The 17480-nt window shown below is 40.9% G+C and overlaps 1 protein-coding gene across 17 annotated transcripts in view; it reads right to left on the minus strand.

The window, feature by feature from the left end:
- The window catches only part of adgrg6 (adhesion G protein-coupled receptor G6), a 110106-nt gene that overhangs the window by 81174 nt on the left and 11452 nt on the right, over positions 1-17480 (minus strand). For all 17 annotated transcript variants that reach the window (XM_051408792.1, XM_051408795.1, XM_051408793.1 and 14 more), the window contains exon 2: positions 15981-16084. In XM_051408792.1, the coding sequence (XP_051264752.1) occupies positions 15981-16084 (104 nt within the window). The remainder of the gene's footprint in view (positions 1-15980; positions 16085-17480) is intronic.

Consider the following 17480-nt stretch of genomic DNA (forward strand, 5'->3'; position numbering starts at 1 on the left):
TGATCAGTCAGAGACACTGAACCACCGACGCTTTACTGCAGTTCACAGAAAGAGATCGTTCACTCGACACTGATCTCTGTCCCGTCCCCTCTGCTGCCCTCCTGTCGTCTTATTTCCTCCCTCCTTCCTCTCCACCTGTTCACCGGTCTAATAAAACAAACATACTTTATGTCTCTCTATCAAAGGAGAGTTCAGTGCGGCTATTAGCAAGATGCTAGTTCAACAGTAGCACCTTAATGACTGCTCACTGTCTGTCTCACTGTCTGTCTGTCTCACTGTCTGTCTCTCTGTCTGTCTCACTGTCTGTCTCACTGTCTGTCTCTCTGTCTGTCTGTCTCTCTGTCTGTCTCACTGTCTGTCTGTCTCTCTGTCTGTCTGTCTCTCTGTCTGTCTCACTGTCTGTCTCTCTGTCTGTCTGTCTCACTGTCTGTCTCTCTGTCTCCTTTTTTTTTACAGTTTTGTAATTTGAGTCACATTCTGATCTGTTCTTGAGGTGTGTCAATCTGTCTCTGTGATTTCTTTCTTTCTGTCTCTCCAGCGCTCAATGTTCAATGTAATGAGCTTTATAGGCATGAAAAGACAGTGCTGTTGCCACAACATGAACATGTTACTGGAAAAATGCGATTCCTTGCATTTAGGGCATGGCAGTGGTCGCTAACGATCACAAACCCTAGTAAACAGGGCATTGTAACACAAATATGACAACCAATTAACAAGCAAATAAACAACAACACAATCAAAGCAAAAACAGTATTTAATCCTCTGTCTTCCTCTGGCTGTACGTCGCCTTCACTGCTGCCGATGGTGTCCAATATAAAACTTTATGGCCTCTGATGAAGAGACGCTCTACTGCCGGACTGCCAACGAATGCAGAAAGACAGGAGAGAGAGAGACACTGCCGCAGACAGGAGGAGAGCGAGGACAGAAACGGTGTATTTCCTCTCTAACAGGAGGATCATTAATAATGTGTGAGTGTGTAATGACTGGAGGATTACTGCTGGCACAGACATTTACATTTAGATGGGTGGATGGTTTTGGCAGTGCGAGGGCGGCGGTTTGTCACACAGTCAATGAAGACATTTCCACTGTTAAGGAATTCATTTGAGATGTTAATATTTTACGGCCCTGACAGTATTGTGCTCAGTGGTTCCTCTGTGGACTGGGATACATCTACCTTGTGTGTGCTAATTGGATTGCCGCAAAGAAATCAAAGTCAAGTTGAATGAAATTGAATTTATTTACAGAATATGTGATGAGAAATACAAATGAATACGCTGTGTTTTTATTAACTGTATTTATATCCACACGTGTATTCTGGGTCTTCATACGGAGGAAGAAGTGAGGAAATAAGACATATATTTAAATAAAGTATACTCGAATTGAGTTTGTAGTGTGGTTCACCTGTATAGTAAGTACATTTTGTGCCTGGATGTAAACTAGATTAGCAGGAATATTCAACTGCCCCATAATGCATTGCGAGGACTGCGAGACAGGCAGTTTTACCCCGTTTTTTTTATTATTTTAACCTGTTACTTTACCACAAAATTCACTTTTTTGAGAAAACTTGATTTGTGTAGATTGCAAGTATCGTCACTTTTACGAATTGAGAAAGTGCTCAAACTTTTTTGAAGCTGAGAAGCTCCAAACAACCCCTGGGGGGAGCTAGCGAGGCAGCCAGGAGGTGCTTCTCGCCAGCCACAGATCTATGTTTGATTTTAATCCAGTGTCAATAGTCGGCAAACTTAATCCCTTGTTTAGTAGGCTGTATGTTAGTGTGAGATTTTGAATACAGCCATGGAGAAGATATGAGGAAGAGAAGGAACAGGAAACATTTGGGATAGAGAGGAGAGAAAGTGGAGAATGTTGAGGGAAAGAAAGAAAGAAATATGGGAAAGGGAAGAAGTGGCAGAAAGGAGAAAGTAAAATATTGGAAAGGAAATGGAGTGAGATGAAAGGAGCCAAAGGCAAGAGAATGAAAAGGAAATATCTCACGGAAAGTAAATCACAATGGCCACATGTGGAAAACATGTTGGGAAATCCAAATGAGACTCAACAATCAACTTCCTTTCTTCAGAAAGACTTCACACGCACACATTCTGTCGGGTTCTGCATAATACATGAAAAAAAAACAGGCTTTGAATGATTGAATAAAACAAAGTTTTTGGTATTTTTATGTTTTAAAAAGATGATGCAAAGCAAAACAGTAAAAGCTGCACGCAGTAAATCTGGACTAAATATTAAACATTCACACGCACACATTTTCTCCCCCAGCACTGCTCCATCACACAAAACTCATTCCTGTGAGGACTCTGACACGGTACGGCTGCCGGTAACAGTCCACTTGACTGAAGAGTCTTAATTGACTCACTTTCAATCAGTCTGACCCAGAAAAACCAAACCAACGTCACACTGCGTCCGGGAGCTGCTCCTCGTCACCGGGACCAAAGTATCAGAAGATTGTTGCAACACGGACCTTTCCTCTTGTAACACAGGTCTTCTACCACTGCACTGCTGCATATGCTAACTGTACCCGGGCAGGGAGGTTTAAACACTGCTAGCGTAGCAGCGGTGGACCTAGCAGCTTACAGTCTCAACGGACGCCGTCTGATTCCCAGCGGCTCCGACCAGGACTCAGACTCAGACTCTGGGGATGAAGACCTGGCGGGTTCAGGCAGCGACAGGAGAGGAATGAAACGGAGGAAGAGGAGCCTGTTTATAGCCAGTTAATCAGTCAGTAACTGTTAACGTTATCCATCATCCATCGTATCGATCAGCCAGGATCAGTTTCAGTTTCAGTTATTTATTCCCAGACTGTGTGATGTTTCACTGTGTTGGAATATATGAACTAAATGTTCAGTCTCCTTGCTGTTTACGATCATTACCACATCTGTAAATGTGCGTTTGTGCTTATATTTCTATGTTTGAAGAAGACCAAAATGTTAAGATAAAAAGCTTCAGGTAACTCGTATATAACTCAAGAACCTCCTGTCTACAGACGTCTACAAAACAACTCCATCAGTGAGTCATTTGTGTGTTTGTGCGTCAATAAAACTATGACTAAAGAACTGCAAAACACAGATGACTCAACGAACATTGCTTCAGTGTTCGTGTGTTTTCTTAGCTCGTGTGTGCATGGCTGTTTTGTATAAAGTGAGAGGTGAGATCAGGTTGGGCTCAGGCTACTGGGATGGCCTGCTGTTTTATAAGCTTCTGTGTGTGTGTGTGTGTGTGTGTGTGTGTGTGTGTGTCACACTCGAGCTCGAGCAAATTCACCCTCCAACATTTTCTGACACTGAAAAAATCCTGCGACACGACGTTTCATACAAAGAGCAGGACGCTTTAATGATCAACATTCATTTAATGTGTGAATCACGTCAACAAGCTCAGAGGCCGGTGCTAATGAGACTCAGTGTGTGTGTGTGTGTGTGCGTGTGCGTGCGTGTGTGTGTAGCTGCTAATTACTAGCTTTAATTTTACAGGATGTCTTTCAGTACAAGGCTGCTTTGTCCCATGTCTCTTCATCTTTTATAATTACACGCAATTTTACTGAAGGGAGAAAAACACATCAATCAATTAGTATTTCAAGTAATAATTTTGAGTCTGTATTTGCGTCCGCAGCAGAGAGAGTCATTGATTTGGGTTTGACATGTTCTTTTCTTAAAAGTGTGGTGCTGGAAATGAGGTTGACTGAGCAAAAATGAACAAACACATGTATTCATGGCAGGCTGACTGAGCTCTTCTTCAATAAACCGCACTGTTTAACCACAAGCCGGTACTGTTGGCCACCCAATCATTATATTCATTATATTAAATAATTCTTAACTGCATAATTATTTAATTTATAAACTGTCAGATGTAATTATAATTAGCAGAGCGACAATGTCTTCAAATTGCTTAATTCTTCTGTCCAAGAGTCAGAAATCCTAACTTAATTAATTTACAGCAATAAAAAACAGAGCATTCATCCTGTTTGAGAACTCTCATCCTACCGACTGGACTACCTGCAGACCCCAAAGGTCCTTTTCCTCATATCTCACATATTTGTCAGTCAATGTGTTTCAGATTACTTCATATTATTATTTTCTTTTTCTGTTTTAATTTGAGCTTTTTAAAAAATACCAATGTACACTCAAGCGAGTGGATGCATTGGACTTTTTGAGTTGCGTTAACTTCAAATCAGGAGGAATTAATTAATTAAGGATAGGATTAATAATATTTAGCTGTGATGGTTGTTTCCTACAGAAGTGTATTGCTGGGGTCCCTGGGGATGAGGGTTAAGCAAAATAATATACATGTTTATGGAACTTTATATCATCAACAACAAAATCTGTCAAAGATCCAATCTGTGTCAAATACAAACATATCACCACCTTGGATAGTATTGTATTTTTTGGGATTTGACTGACAGAATGCCATTTATTGTGAATTGAAGAACGTTCTGGCGTTGCTGACAAACTACTCGAAGACAGAAAAGACGCCCAGAGAAGCGCCTAAGGGAAGCTGGGAGACATTCAACTTTGTGCAAATGTCTTCTGACACTGTGAAACAGAACTATTGAGTTATTTTCATATGCCACTCAACGACTGAACTTTAACAGCTTCTAGGAAAAAGGAGGAAAAGTGGATGATCGCAGTCAACAGCTTCTCATTTCTCTACAATATCAGTGAATGAGCGACCAGGAATTGAAGAAGAAAAGCATGAACAACTCTGTCATGCGGTCGGTTTAATGGTAGCCTCAGAAAAATAACTGCCAAATGGAAGCTGAGACTGTAAATAACACTCAGCACAAACGTCTGCAAGCTTCCGGCTGAGCAGCAACAACGGACTTCATCTCTTTAAGGCTCCGACAGCAGTTCATTTACTTCACATTGGCCTGATTTTCTCCACAATTCTCTGTCTGGGATTTGAACCTGCCGTGTCCTCTCTTGGGCCTGCTACCCCTAACATTGTTTTTCACCTCCTCCTGTTTTATAAAATGGAAAAATGAAAAGATGAACAGAAACAATGGGAATCCCTGAGTAATTTCATCCAGTTTTTAATATGTGCACCAGTTCAAAGGGGGTTTGACAACAAAGAAAAATGACTTGCCTTCAGCCTAACACTGTTTCATTGTCTACAAATTACAATTATTGAAGGTTTATAGTGATGTAATCGGGTTTTTGGAAAGCTGTGTATCTACTTACACTGGTAGATTGCCACCAGCCATTGACCAAATACTCTCTGGTTGTACTTTCCGTCTATCACCCACTGTATACAGTCCTATTCGACAGGACAGCTGGTAAAATGAGAGAAGTGAGTGATGAAAGTCTGGGACGAGCCAGCTGCTGCTGCTGCGGCTGAAATCGCCGATGAAATGAAGAAGTTTCTTTCCTGCAGCAGTTCCCACACAGAACATTGAAACCAGCCCTCGCAAGAACCTCAACATGTGGGTACACCGACAACAACCCAAACTTCTGTTCATTCACCCCATCTGACAGACAGGAAACAAAAGGTCTTTGTTTTCCAGCTGACGTGGGACACTGGAGGTCTAGCTATGTTACAGTTCAACAGCAGCGAGGATCTTTTAAAAGAAGCAGCGATCATTAAAAAAATGAGTAGAGTGAATAATTTATTCCCTCTCTGCAGATTTACAGGGAGAAAGTTTGGATGGTGACACAATTCATTAGCACTGTAGCCTCACAGCAAGAAGGTTTTGTATCAGACCCTGCAGAAATGACGCAAGAAAAAGAGCTACTGCGTCATGTTTTGATGCAGAGGGCCACTAACCAGACCACAGTATTTGATGAGGAGAGAGAACGTGTTGTATCCCACCTGGAACACCAACCTCAGCACTGGACAGAAATCCCAAGGTGCAGAATATTCCAGTATGGATGAAATTCCCCAGATATTGGGTTGTGGGTGTCTGTGTGTGTTTTTGGTGTTCCACATATTGTTTCACAGTTCATGGCCTGCAGGTTAGTTGAGTTAGAGGCTCTAAACTGCCTGGAGGAGGTATGTGTTTGTCCACCTGTGCATTCATATTTTCAGGATTATACACTAATGAAAACCTAAATATAGGTAACGGTTGAACATGTAGATGTTTTTTTTTTTTTTTTTTTTTTTGTTTTCTATATATTCAAATCAAACCTTTCTGAAAACATCAGCTATCAATTATGACTTTGGCAATGGCTGCGTATCCAAACGCTGCCCACCTGGACCAGCCCACCACAGCTGGTGCTGTCACCACAAAAGGAGAGGAAGAGAGCCGGAAAGGAGCCATGTTGGCCCAGCTTGGACATAAGACTGCTCCTGGCTAGTGTCCGGTCTGGACGAAATGGGCCTCAGGCTGGCAAGACAACGGGAAGACAGAGTCTGTAGAGTCTACGTCTTTATAGAGACCTGCTCCATCAACATCCTGGATCAAACACTTGACGGATGCAAACTTTCATTCTGTTATACAACCTTGTGTTGTGTAATGATAAATAATTCCCTCCATATATTCCATTTCTGCCAATAGATCCCCCTGAACATTACTCACAAAACCTTTAATGTATCCGATGGTTGGCTATGCCCTGGGATGCGTATCACATCAGTCTCAGTGATTGAGGTGCACATCCCTATTTAACAGGATCAGTAGGTATAGAGTAAAGCTGCTCTGCTTCACAATCCTTCACTGTGAGCGACCAGGTACAATCATCCTGCCACAAGCAGCCCTGTTTAACTGTCTTAAAAAGATTCAAGAAGAGTTGCACTCTCCTGGAATCTTTCTAATACTGCACAGAGACATTGTTAGACAATATAACAACAATAGTACAGTATATTCCCTGTAAAACGCTCCCGAACTCTTTGACTCTACATTCAAGTTAAGACCTTTTAACTAGCAGTTAGATCTGTTTCTGTTCCTGTAATGACACCTTTTTAAAAGTTCTCGGATTTTACTTTTTTGAAACTTCTCAAATAATCATGACAGCAGCCTGGAATGTCCCTGATGTCCGAATTTTACATTAACTTTTGAGGCATTTAAAGGTTTTCTTATCAGGAGAAACTTACAATTAATCCAACAGTAGGATTATATTCATGTTAGATGTTAACAGTAAGTAAGAGTGCAAAGGCCAAAGCTCTCTTATAGAGGATGTGAAAAGCCTTTTCTTGTGACCTTGAAATTAGGAAGTGCGATAAAGAAGTGCCAGGAAACGAGAGCTGAGTAGAGAAGGTACAATGGATTTTTTAAATACTTCAACTTTGTCCTTTTTTACATCATATCTGATACCAAGAAGCTATCAGTGTGCTGCTGGCATTTCACTGTGACTCAAGGAGCTTAGTGATACTTCAACTGATAACTGATATTCTTCAGCAACAGGGCAATACTAAAAATACCCCCTCAGTCTTTTTCAGACACTAATCCTGTAGATTAGTTGGCTTTCATCAACTTGCCCTTCTCTCTTTTCACCTCTCTGTCCTTTCTAGCGTTTCTCGCACATTCTTTTACTTGCATTCCTCTCTCCTCCCTCATTCGTTCTCTTTCTCCTTCGGCCCTTTGTTGTTATCTCTCTGCTGCTTTCTTTCTTGATCCGTTTCTTTGCTTTCCTCCCAGCTCTCCTAAAAACTACATACAGTTTAATGCTGTGTACACTTATTTCTACCAAATGAAACAGCAGCCTACTGTACTTGATGAAATGTAAGAATGTCTTTGTGGTCAATGTCTGTCTGCAGTACAAAGAAATCAGATTCCTGCTTTGTGAAAATTAAACCTTAAGGAACCATTTGAGGTTCTTCAAATTACAAACAAGACAAAACCTCAAAGGTTCTTTGAAGACAGTCTTCACAAACTGAAACAGTTTTTTCTTGAGACAAAGCCTACGGTGCTCAATGGCCCAATCGAGAACTTAGATGAACTCAGATAGCCACATATGGTTTCAACATTCAACAACTTTTACTTTTAGGAACTAAAAGTAAGTTTTATTACAAACTCCTGCTGGGATCAGAGTACACAATTAGGCCTTTCTACCAACAGGGAACTGGCTCGGTTCCTGTTCCAGCACCAAGGTTTGAACTGTTAGGTGCATTTCGACAAAAAGGAAAATGGTTTGGAACCTAAAAAGTTGCTTTCTAGCTGGAACCAAAAAATAGCAAGTGGACGTCAATCTAAACTGAATATCTTTGAGTTGCGGACAAAACAAGACATTTGAGGATGTTACCTTGGGCTTTGGGAAACAGTGATCAGAACCATTTTCCACCACCAACATCAAATCAATTAATCGAGAAAATGTTTGTCGGATAATAAAAATAATTTTTCTTTGGCAGCCCTAGTGGAAGATAACTGATGTAGCATCTGGAGAAAAAAGGTTTTGCCTGCACAGAGCCCCGACCTCAACCCCGTCCAGCACCTTTAGTGATCTGCTGATCTGATTCTGAACAGACGTATAATCACCTGGACACAATCTAAATGAACGCTGCTCTTCAGCCGGAACAGTAATTAAAACAGGGCGAGATGTTTGTTACTGAGCGGCTCGGAGGGAGGAACTGAACTCTCTCTCCAGGTGAACGCTGACTCACTCTCACAGGTGTTTGTACTCCTCCCTCTCCTCATCCTCTTGTCTTTCACTAGGAGATAATTGAGAGTGGCATCCGCGGAGGGGGGAGGAAGGTGAAAGGCAGTGGAGAGGGGAAGGGAGGAATGAGGAGAAGGAGCAGTAAAGGGGACAGAGTTGTGCCTTGTTTGTGTTCAATGCAACATCCAAGTGATATGACCACCTCTAATGCACCAACGCACCACTGTTTGTAACTAGTTACTTTAATACATTTCAGCAGTTGGTTGATTAAAGTCAGTTATTTGTACCCAGAGGTTTTTGAGGAAGAGGAAAACACAAAGCAGGAGCCGTTTTAGGGTCACAGTTGTATCCTCGTTGTGCTTTCTATTAGCTTTTTATGTAACAAAATATCTACACAAGCAAAGGATAACAACTGCTCCCTTTAAATAGAAGAAAGAAAATATGTTGCAGATAATTAATTCAGAACACTCAGCAGTTGTTAGTTTAGTTTTCTAAGGGTTAAAAGTGTTCATTTCTCATTCTTTAAAAGTGATAGTTCTACTTCATTTTAATGGATTGTACTCAGACATGAACTCATGAATTAATCTAAAAGTTGTGAGGTGCTGCTGTCCCTGTTTGATGTTTTCTTGCTAAATACTAAGGATGTATATGGGGAGACACCCCCATGCATCTCTTCTTTCCTCTCTGTCTCAGGAGGAGGAGGAGGAGGAGGAGGAGGGTAAAAGGGGAAAGAATAAGAGAATATAAGAGAAGAAAAGTCCAGACACAAGGAGAAAATAAAACTCTGTAAAAGAAAACAAAGTGACAGAAGAAGAGGGATGAGGGGAGGACGGCAGTCTGGCTGATCAAATCTGGATGGTCCTCTCCACCAGCGCACGCCCACATAAGGTTATGAAATATGTATGAACAGACCCTCCCTGCCCTCCCTCTCTCTCTCTCCCTGTTTCTACAGTAGGTCTCTCTCCCTCTCTCTCAGGAGGAATGGCTTTGGGGGGAGGACTGAGTTTTTGTAATTGCAAATATGAATTAAATGTCACTTCATCATGAGAATGTGGCGCCGCAGATGTGATTTTTAATCATTAGCTGTTGACAAGAGTTTCACACAATATCTGTGTGTCGCTCTAAATCAACTTCAGTCTCTCCCACATTCAAATATCTCTCTGCATGAAAACCTGAAGAATCCACCTCCCATATCCCCACTAATCCCTCGCTCTCCATCTCTCTCCAAACCACCGTCACTCTCTGAACTCTTGAGCTTAATTGAATTGGCTCAAAGCTGCCAGATATGAAGATAAATGACCATAAAGTTATCTTTTTTTTCTATCTGTGCTTTGGTTCTGATTTGTTTCCCACATAGGTGCCACTTTCTCAGTGTTTTCTGGATAAGAAATGCTTTATGTCTTTAATATTCTGTGTATTATATCTGAATATTTGTGTATGACAGCAGAATGTGTGTGTGGGGAATGTAGCATCACACTAATGCTTCAAAACCACACGTGGGAACGCAATGCAATCACTGTAATAAAGATTAATTTGTTTGTTAAAGGCTGATAACAATCTGATGTTTACTGCAACAGTGTCAGTGACAGGAAAATAAATTACAATTTTATTCAGTGAACAACATCCACTTGTAGATCTGTGTGGAACTTGTTGTTGTTGTGGCCTTTAACGTGAGATGTCTGTGTTGCACACATCTGCAGCTTCACAGCCAGAAACAAGGAGGTGTGTCTGGAGACGCAGGGCTCGCCGGGGGGAGTGGTCGGCCGAAAGGTTAGATATAGTCTGTTCAATCCCCTTAACCCCAACAGTGGCAGCAGATCAGACTGCGGTTGTACTGGACAGTTTCCAGGTATGAATGTGATCACAAAGAGAGGCTTCCTCTCAGTGAACGTTTGCCTGGGGAACTGCAAGGTTGCATAGAGATTCACAGGGATTGGTTGAATCTGTGTTCATTGTCGCCGTTGCAATATCGCAGCTTTGGCAGTTAACTAGCTAACACGCCACACACTCAGGTTACCCACAAGTCCACCTTTCTTAAAGGGGAAGGATCGACCGGTAACACACAGGTGCAGTTAAGCTGTGGGTGAGCTAACCCGACATGGAGGAAGTGTTCAGGGAAAGAACTGATACCAAAACAAATGTGAAAATGTGACTTTTTTTTTTATTTAACTCCAGGACAGAGAGCTTAAAATACTGTAAACAATTATTCATATATATTTATTAGTAGAGGCCCTATGCCTTATTTAGAAATGTGACCAATCATTTTAGATTTGATTCCTCCTCTCTTCAGAGCTTTGCGTTTCATTGAATCCTATCCTATAACATCAAGTGTAATTCTTAGAAGCTCTGTGCTGTGGAGGACAGACAGAAACAGTGTGTTCACTCTATTGTTCCCACAGTGTTTACAGTAAGTCTCACACACTACCTTCATCTGTCCGCTGCGATCAACACACATCAGCTGACACACATCCTGCCTGAGGAATATTCATACGGAGAGACCAAATCCTCTCAGAGTGGAAATCACTCACGTTTCTTTCTCTCTTCATCACACTGAAACATTTACAGCTTCCTGCTTGTTCTGTTCGAACCTGCACTGTATCTGCTGCTCCACAGCGCACACACACACACACACACGGATTGTGTTCTTGTCACCAGAAACACTGTTTACACTGCTAACCTCTATGTGTGTGTGTGTGTGTGTGTGTGTGTGTGTGTGTGTGTGTGCTGTGGTTCGTACTGCTGGGAACTTTACGAGTGTGTGTGAACCGCTCGGTTTGGCCTGAGGCTGCTGGTAGGGTATGGAAAATACATTAAACATAGTCTCTCTCTCACTCTCTCTCTCTCTCTCTCTCTCTCTCTCTCTCTCTCTCTTCCTACAATCTCTGCTTTTTTCATTGTAATGAGTTATTGGCATGAAAGTGAAAACATCAACAGCCAACAATCTCTCCACATTCTTTCTCTTTCCTACTTTTTCTGCCTCCCTCTCTTTTTAAAATCATAATACACTATATGGCCAAAAGTATGTGGACGCCCCTGTCCAACAGATTGTGTTGTGTGTCGTTCCTGTTTCATGTGGGAAAACTTGACCCTGACCTCAGTGTGAAACACTCCCTACTTGTCAAATACTGTTGGATTGGACATTTTTTGGACACTATACACTATACACTATACCGCCATTAACAAGATTCTTTCTGTCATTTAAGATGGCAGTCGGTGTTTTCACTGTTGAAGCTAGAATAAAATGTTTTTTGTGTACGAAAATAGAGTCGCTGTTCTTTTAATGTTTTCACTCTTTCCATATTTATAGAACATAATCTTTGAGGAGATTAGTGAATATGATCTAAAATGCTGGCGCAGGCTGGCAACTTCATACTAATACTCACACAGCGCCGCAGTACGCACGCTAAGCTAAAGAACCAATAAGAGGACAGAATATTTTCACATCGAACTCGGACATTATTTCAACTTGTTTGACAAAACGCATGCAGATATATCAGTGATCACGGGTTGTTAGTAGGCTACGCACGGGGATACAATGCAACCAAATCCTGCACAACGGTCTCATATGTTCATAAATAAAACTTCAGTTAAAAGAAAGTGTTGACTTTTGGTTTCACATGGGACGCCAGCAGCGGACTCCTGGGTTAAAGTCCTGTTCGTTTGAACCATCCATCCCCCTCTTACACCACGTCACCAACCTCGTGTCCAGAAGGACCTACAGCATTATGATTTGAAGCGGCAGTGAGACGGGTTGCTGATGCTCTGATGGGTGAACATCTGGAGGGAGGACCAGTAGACTGTTAATGAACATGATGTCACAGTCACATATGGAGGGAATGTTCAGGTGTCCACAAACTTTTGGCAGAGAGAGTTGGCTCTCATGAAATCTTAGAAATAAAATTTAATGAAACACTTAATGAAACCTGTGTGTGTGTGTGTGTGTGTGTGTGTGTGTGTGTGTGTGTGTGTGTGTGTCTGTCTAGATGTGTGTGTGTCTGTGTGTGTGTGTGTGTGTGTGTGTGTGTGTGTGTGTGTGTCTGTCTAGATGTGTGTGTGTCTGTGTGTGTGTGTGTGTGTGTGTGTGTGTGTGTGTGTGTGTGTGGGTCATGATGCATTTGGTGCATTTTCAGCGTTCTGTTAAGAACCTCAATTAGCTTCTCAGCTGTTTTTTTTTAGGAAAACTTTTAACTTTCAGACCTACTGACACACTGACACACAGTGACATCATCAGAGTGACATCATCAGTGTGTCAGTGCCGCCCTGCTACACACACTGGTTTACTTATGACACTTATTGGGGACATTACACAGAGTTGCATTCATTTACTAGAGACTTGCTCCAACCATAACTACTGACACAAAAATCAGCTTTCTGTGTAACGAGGGACACGTCTTTTGTCCCCAGTTGGACAAACTAACCAGTTTAGCCTGATGTGTCCCCAGAAGGTAGCTTAAGTAAGACAGGAAGCTTTGTGAGGTTTGAAGTTTTCTATATGAACGAATGAATGAGCAAACAAATTACCAATCAAATGAAAGAACAAATGATCAATGAAACAAACAAACAAATGATCGATCAATCGTACATTTCTCCGTTCAAAAAAACTACTGAATGAACAAACGAGCATGAAAAAGAACGACTCAATGATCAACTGAGGGAAGAATCGATATCAATAGAACAAATTAAAGTACAATCATTGATCGGTCAATCAAACAAATAAACAAACGATCAATCAAACGGACAAAACTTAAGAACCAAACAATGAATCAGCGACTGTTAGATGATCACAGATCGGTCAAACAAACTGACAAACTAAGGAATAATTGATCAATCAGACGAAGGGCAATCAGGCAAACCAATGAACCAAGAGACTATTAAACAATAGTGTTACTGAACAAATAGTCTAATGAATGAACAAACTTCAGGCACTGAACAGACGTGAGATAGTAAAACAAAGGTTTTCTGAGACTTTCTGAGTAAGACATGTTAAAGAAAAAACTTTCAGAGGATTTAACTTCCTGCTGTGATGTCGACGTCTTTATATTCGACTCAATGAACTAAACCTGGAAATGTTCAGAGCGTCACAGTCGGCAGCAGCATTTATGGATGTATATATTTATAACAACAGAAGTGAAGATAGAAGCTGAAGATGAATTTCTGACAATATTTGGAGGAAATGAATCAAAGCATCAAAGCATGACGCGTGTAATGAGCTGCAAAGGTTTCAGCATGACTTCAAAATAAAAGCGCTTCACAACGATGAAAGAATAAACCAGATGGAAACAACGTCTGACTGCAGATTTCATGAAAGAGTCGTGACTTTTTCTGCAACATGACAAGCGGTTTTGTTAATGGAGGCACATGACATGAAGAAAACGAGGCGTGCTCGGGCACAGAGATGGAAAATATGAGTAGAAAAAAAAGGAGGACAGAAGTGGGATGAAGCGAGGAGGAAACAAGTGAATGGAAGATGGAAACATGGGAAGAAGAAAAGATGGAAATCGTATAAATCACTGCTGTCAGATGAAAATGCTGCATCTCTGAGAATACTGGTTTTCCAGAGTTTCTAAAGATCATTTTCATGTTGCCAACGGGTTCTTCATGAGGAAACTTCAACAATAAACTCCCTTAACTTTCTCTTTGAGTAAGAAATGCAACATTTTTTCCCAACAGCAGGAAAACACAGCATGGAAAACATGAATGACGTGAAAAACAAAACATGAATGAAGGCAAAAACATGAAGAAAATAAAACAGCATATACCAAAAGTGCTTCACTCTGTTCATATTTTATATTATCCACTGAGCCAAAGAAGATTGAAACGTCATATAATGTGAAATAGGATTAACTTGAACTTTAAACATTGAGAAATATATATTCAGTCATATATATTAGCTTTCTGCATCTCACAGTTGCAGTAAAATAATTCTAATAATGATTATTGGTTCATGATGTGCTTTAAATGAATAGAAATGCTCATTAAATTTCAATTAGAGCATTAAATGTCTCAATATCTTCAGATAATAATTATAATAGACTTTACTTTGCACACTAAACTCATTACATTTAATTATGAATAATTTATTCACATCTCCACTTCTCATCTTACTGAGGGACACAGAGGATTTTATTACTTCTGACAACTGGAAAACAAAACACTTCATTTGACTCAATGTCAAAGTATTTATTTATTTTTGTTGATTTGCTCTCACAGCTGTTTATTTTCTGGGAAATAATAATGTGAAACTATGATGGATTTCTGTGGTTGTCTGACTGAATGGTGATTAATGGTAGGCGGGTGTGTGTTTGTCTCTCTAATGTTTTCCGCTTTGTGTAACACCACGACCCACTCGCCTCTGCCCCCCCGCACACACACATACATGAGGACCTTCGTTCGCCGTGTTTCCGTCCAAATGTACCGCACATTTTAAGTACAAGTAATCCGGCGAAAGAGAGTGCAAATGAATGCTGGTGTCCATCCACTACCGCTGTGTGATTTATTAGGAGTCGGTTCAGGAGATGAGCAGAAGGTGGCGCTAAGTCTAGAGTCGGAAAACCAGAAGAAAGAAGAAGACAAGATGATGTACTCATCAGTCTCAGTGGAAGCTCAAACGATGAAAAACGATCCAGAAGAACAGGAGGTGAATTTTACATTTCTGTTAGTTTCATATATTAATGTGAGGAAGGTTCCATCACATCTGTGCACAGCGACAGTGGATGTATGAGGAGACTTATTCAGAAAAAGTGTTTCCATCCCCTATTAAAGTCGGGTATCTCTAACTGCCGGTCCGAGGGCCATTACCGGCCTCCCTCCCCCTTTCTTCATATAATATTAAAATAAAAACACAGTTCAGGTTTCAGGCCTTCTTATGATGTTTGGATGCAAACAACAAAGATGATATAAAATGTATAGAAACTGTTATTTGTTAGGTATGATATGAGTAATGGAAACATTTTCTAAATATGGCGCTTTGTTGTAGTTCTTTAAGTGTTGAAGTGTTCCTCCTGAGACATTAAATGACGACACCATCAGCGGCCCCGAACCAGTTTGAGTCTGAGGCCCCTGCATTAAGCGCATTACCTTGAGTGAGCGTTAACATTTTTGTGAAGTTTTTTATGAGATTTTAAAGTTTCCATCAGACGTTTCTAATGCAATAAGACAAAGAGCTCGACATCGCTGTACCTCTGAGTAAAACTCTTTATAACTCGCTGCACTAGCTAGCAAGCCCTTAATGTTTGCTACATTCACACTTAAGCTTAAGTTTTAGTTTGTGTGACGAGCAGATGTCAATGTGATCTCCACCTCTTCCAGGAATTATTGACTCTTTATCAGTTTCACAGCTGTGAGAGCAACTTTCATTTCCTGCTGTCAGTGAAACACATTAAATCTGCCCTGACGCTTCCTGGTCTGATCTGAAGGAGAGACCACGCGGAGGCCGAGCCGGGTTCCTACCGTGCCTGTGTAGAGTCATCCACAGCAGGACGACTGGGACAACATGACGGAGCCTCCACCTTCCTCCAACTCCTCCTCCTCCGCCGCCGCCTGTACAGGACTCCCTGCAGGAACAGAACAATATGAGCTTTTTGTCTTCACACCAGCCATCAACATACTCTTCATATTCAGACGAGTGTGTGATATAGCTTGTTTACGCTCACACCGACACACACAAGCACGCACACTCAAACCCTCAACGAGTCAGCCCTGAAGGTTTCATCATCATCATCATCATCATCATCATCTCTTTATTTTTGTGGAGTTGAATTAGCTGCCATAACCTTTATGTTGTATGCCAGGATAATCAACACAAAGACAACAAAGGATGTCATAATGTAACTGAACATTTGATCCTCCACACAACACCAACCAACCCCCAGATTCCCAGATGTGTGTCGCCCACTATGCACAGAATAAACAAGTGACCAGGGATCACACCCCCCCCCCCCAGAGAGCCAATGAGATTGCTCCATCAGGTGGCGATGATGTTGTAACGAGGTAACGGACTCTTTGAGCTGCTGATGAGACGAGTCGTGATGAGAATGGAAGATTTCTGTTCTTCACACTAAAATCATATCTTATCACATGTAAATGTTCATGATGTCCTGTTCTTAATCACTTTTTGTTATTAATGAACTGCTGCTCATTATTAACCTCATAACATGAAGAGTTTCTGTAAATTAATGTTTTTGTAAATGCATGCGTTTGCTGTCTCATCCCTGAGTTCAGGAGACATAATGTGGAACTCCACCAGAAGGAGAACTTCTTAAAGACAGAAATCAATAATAAATGTATAAACTGTATTTCCTTCAGTAACGTGTATACTTTTGGTTTCACAACAGTCTGATCATAGACACTCACACAGATGAGTTATGTCAGGTACGTAATGATTAGCGATTAACTTCTTTTATCATCGTTTCATGCTAAAACATTCAGAGTTGCAGCTTCTGCACTGTAAAGATTTTCTGCTTTGGTTTTTAAATCATTTGAATTTTAACTTAAAGCAGCAACAAGGAGCCTTCATTCTATGTTGATTCTGGCTCCCCCTGTGGACAAAAGCGGTAATGTTTCTACCGCCTTGTTTAATTAATTTCAAGGGGAATCCGACATTAAGAATAATTATATAGAAATATCCAATCTTCTCCCTCGTTATCTGTGTTTATGGAGCTCATTTAGAGACATCAGTATTAAATCGAGACTGTTTCATAACCAGTTAGACTTCTTTATATAGTAGGTTTAATATTTTTAAGGCTTCAGATTTTTGAAAATAAAATAAAAAATAAGGACATCAACATTTACACAACTTCAGTTCAGCTATAAATATTTCAAAGGTCTGACGAGGTCAGAGCAGCGCCTTCATGTTGTTATTACCCATCAGCTCTGTTTGGATCCTGCCAATTTATCACACACACACACACACACACACACACACACACACACACAATGAAGGGACTGACA

This window comes from Dicentrarchus labrax, unplaced genomic scaffold (genome assembly GCF_905237075.1).
Source record: "Dicentrarchus labrax unplaced genomic scaffold, dlabrax2021, whole genome shotgun sequence".
NCBI lineage: Eukaryota > Metazoa > Chordata > Actinopteri > Moronidae > Dicentrarchus > Dicentrarchus labrax.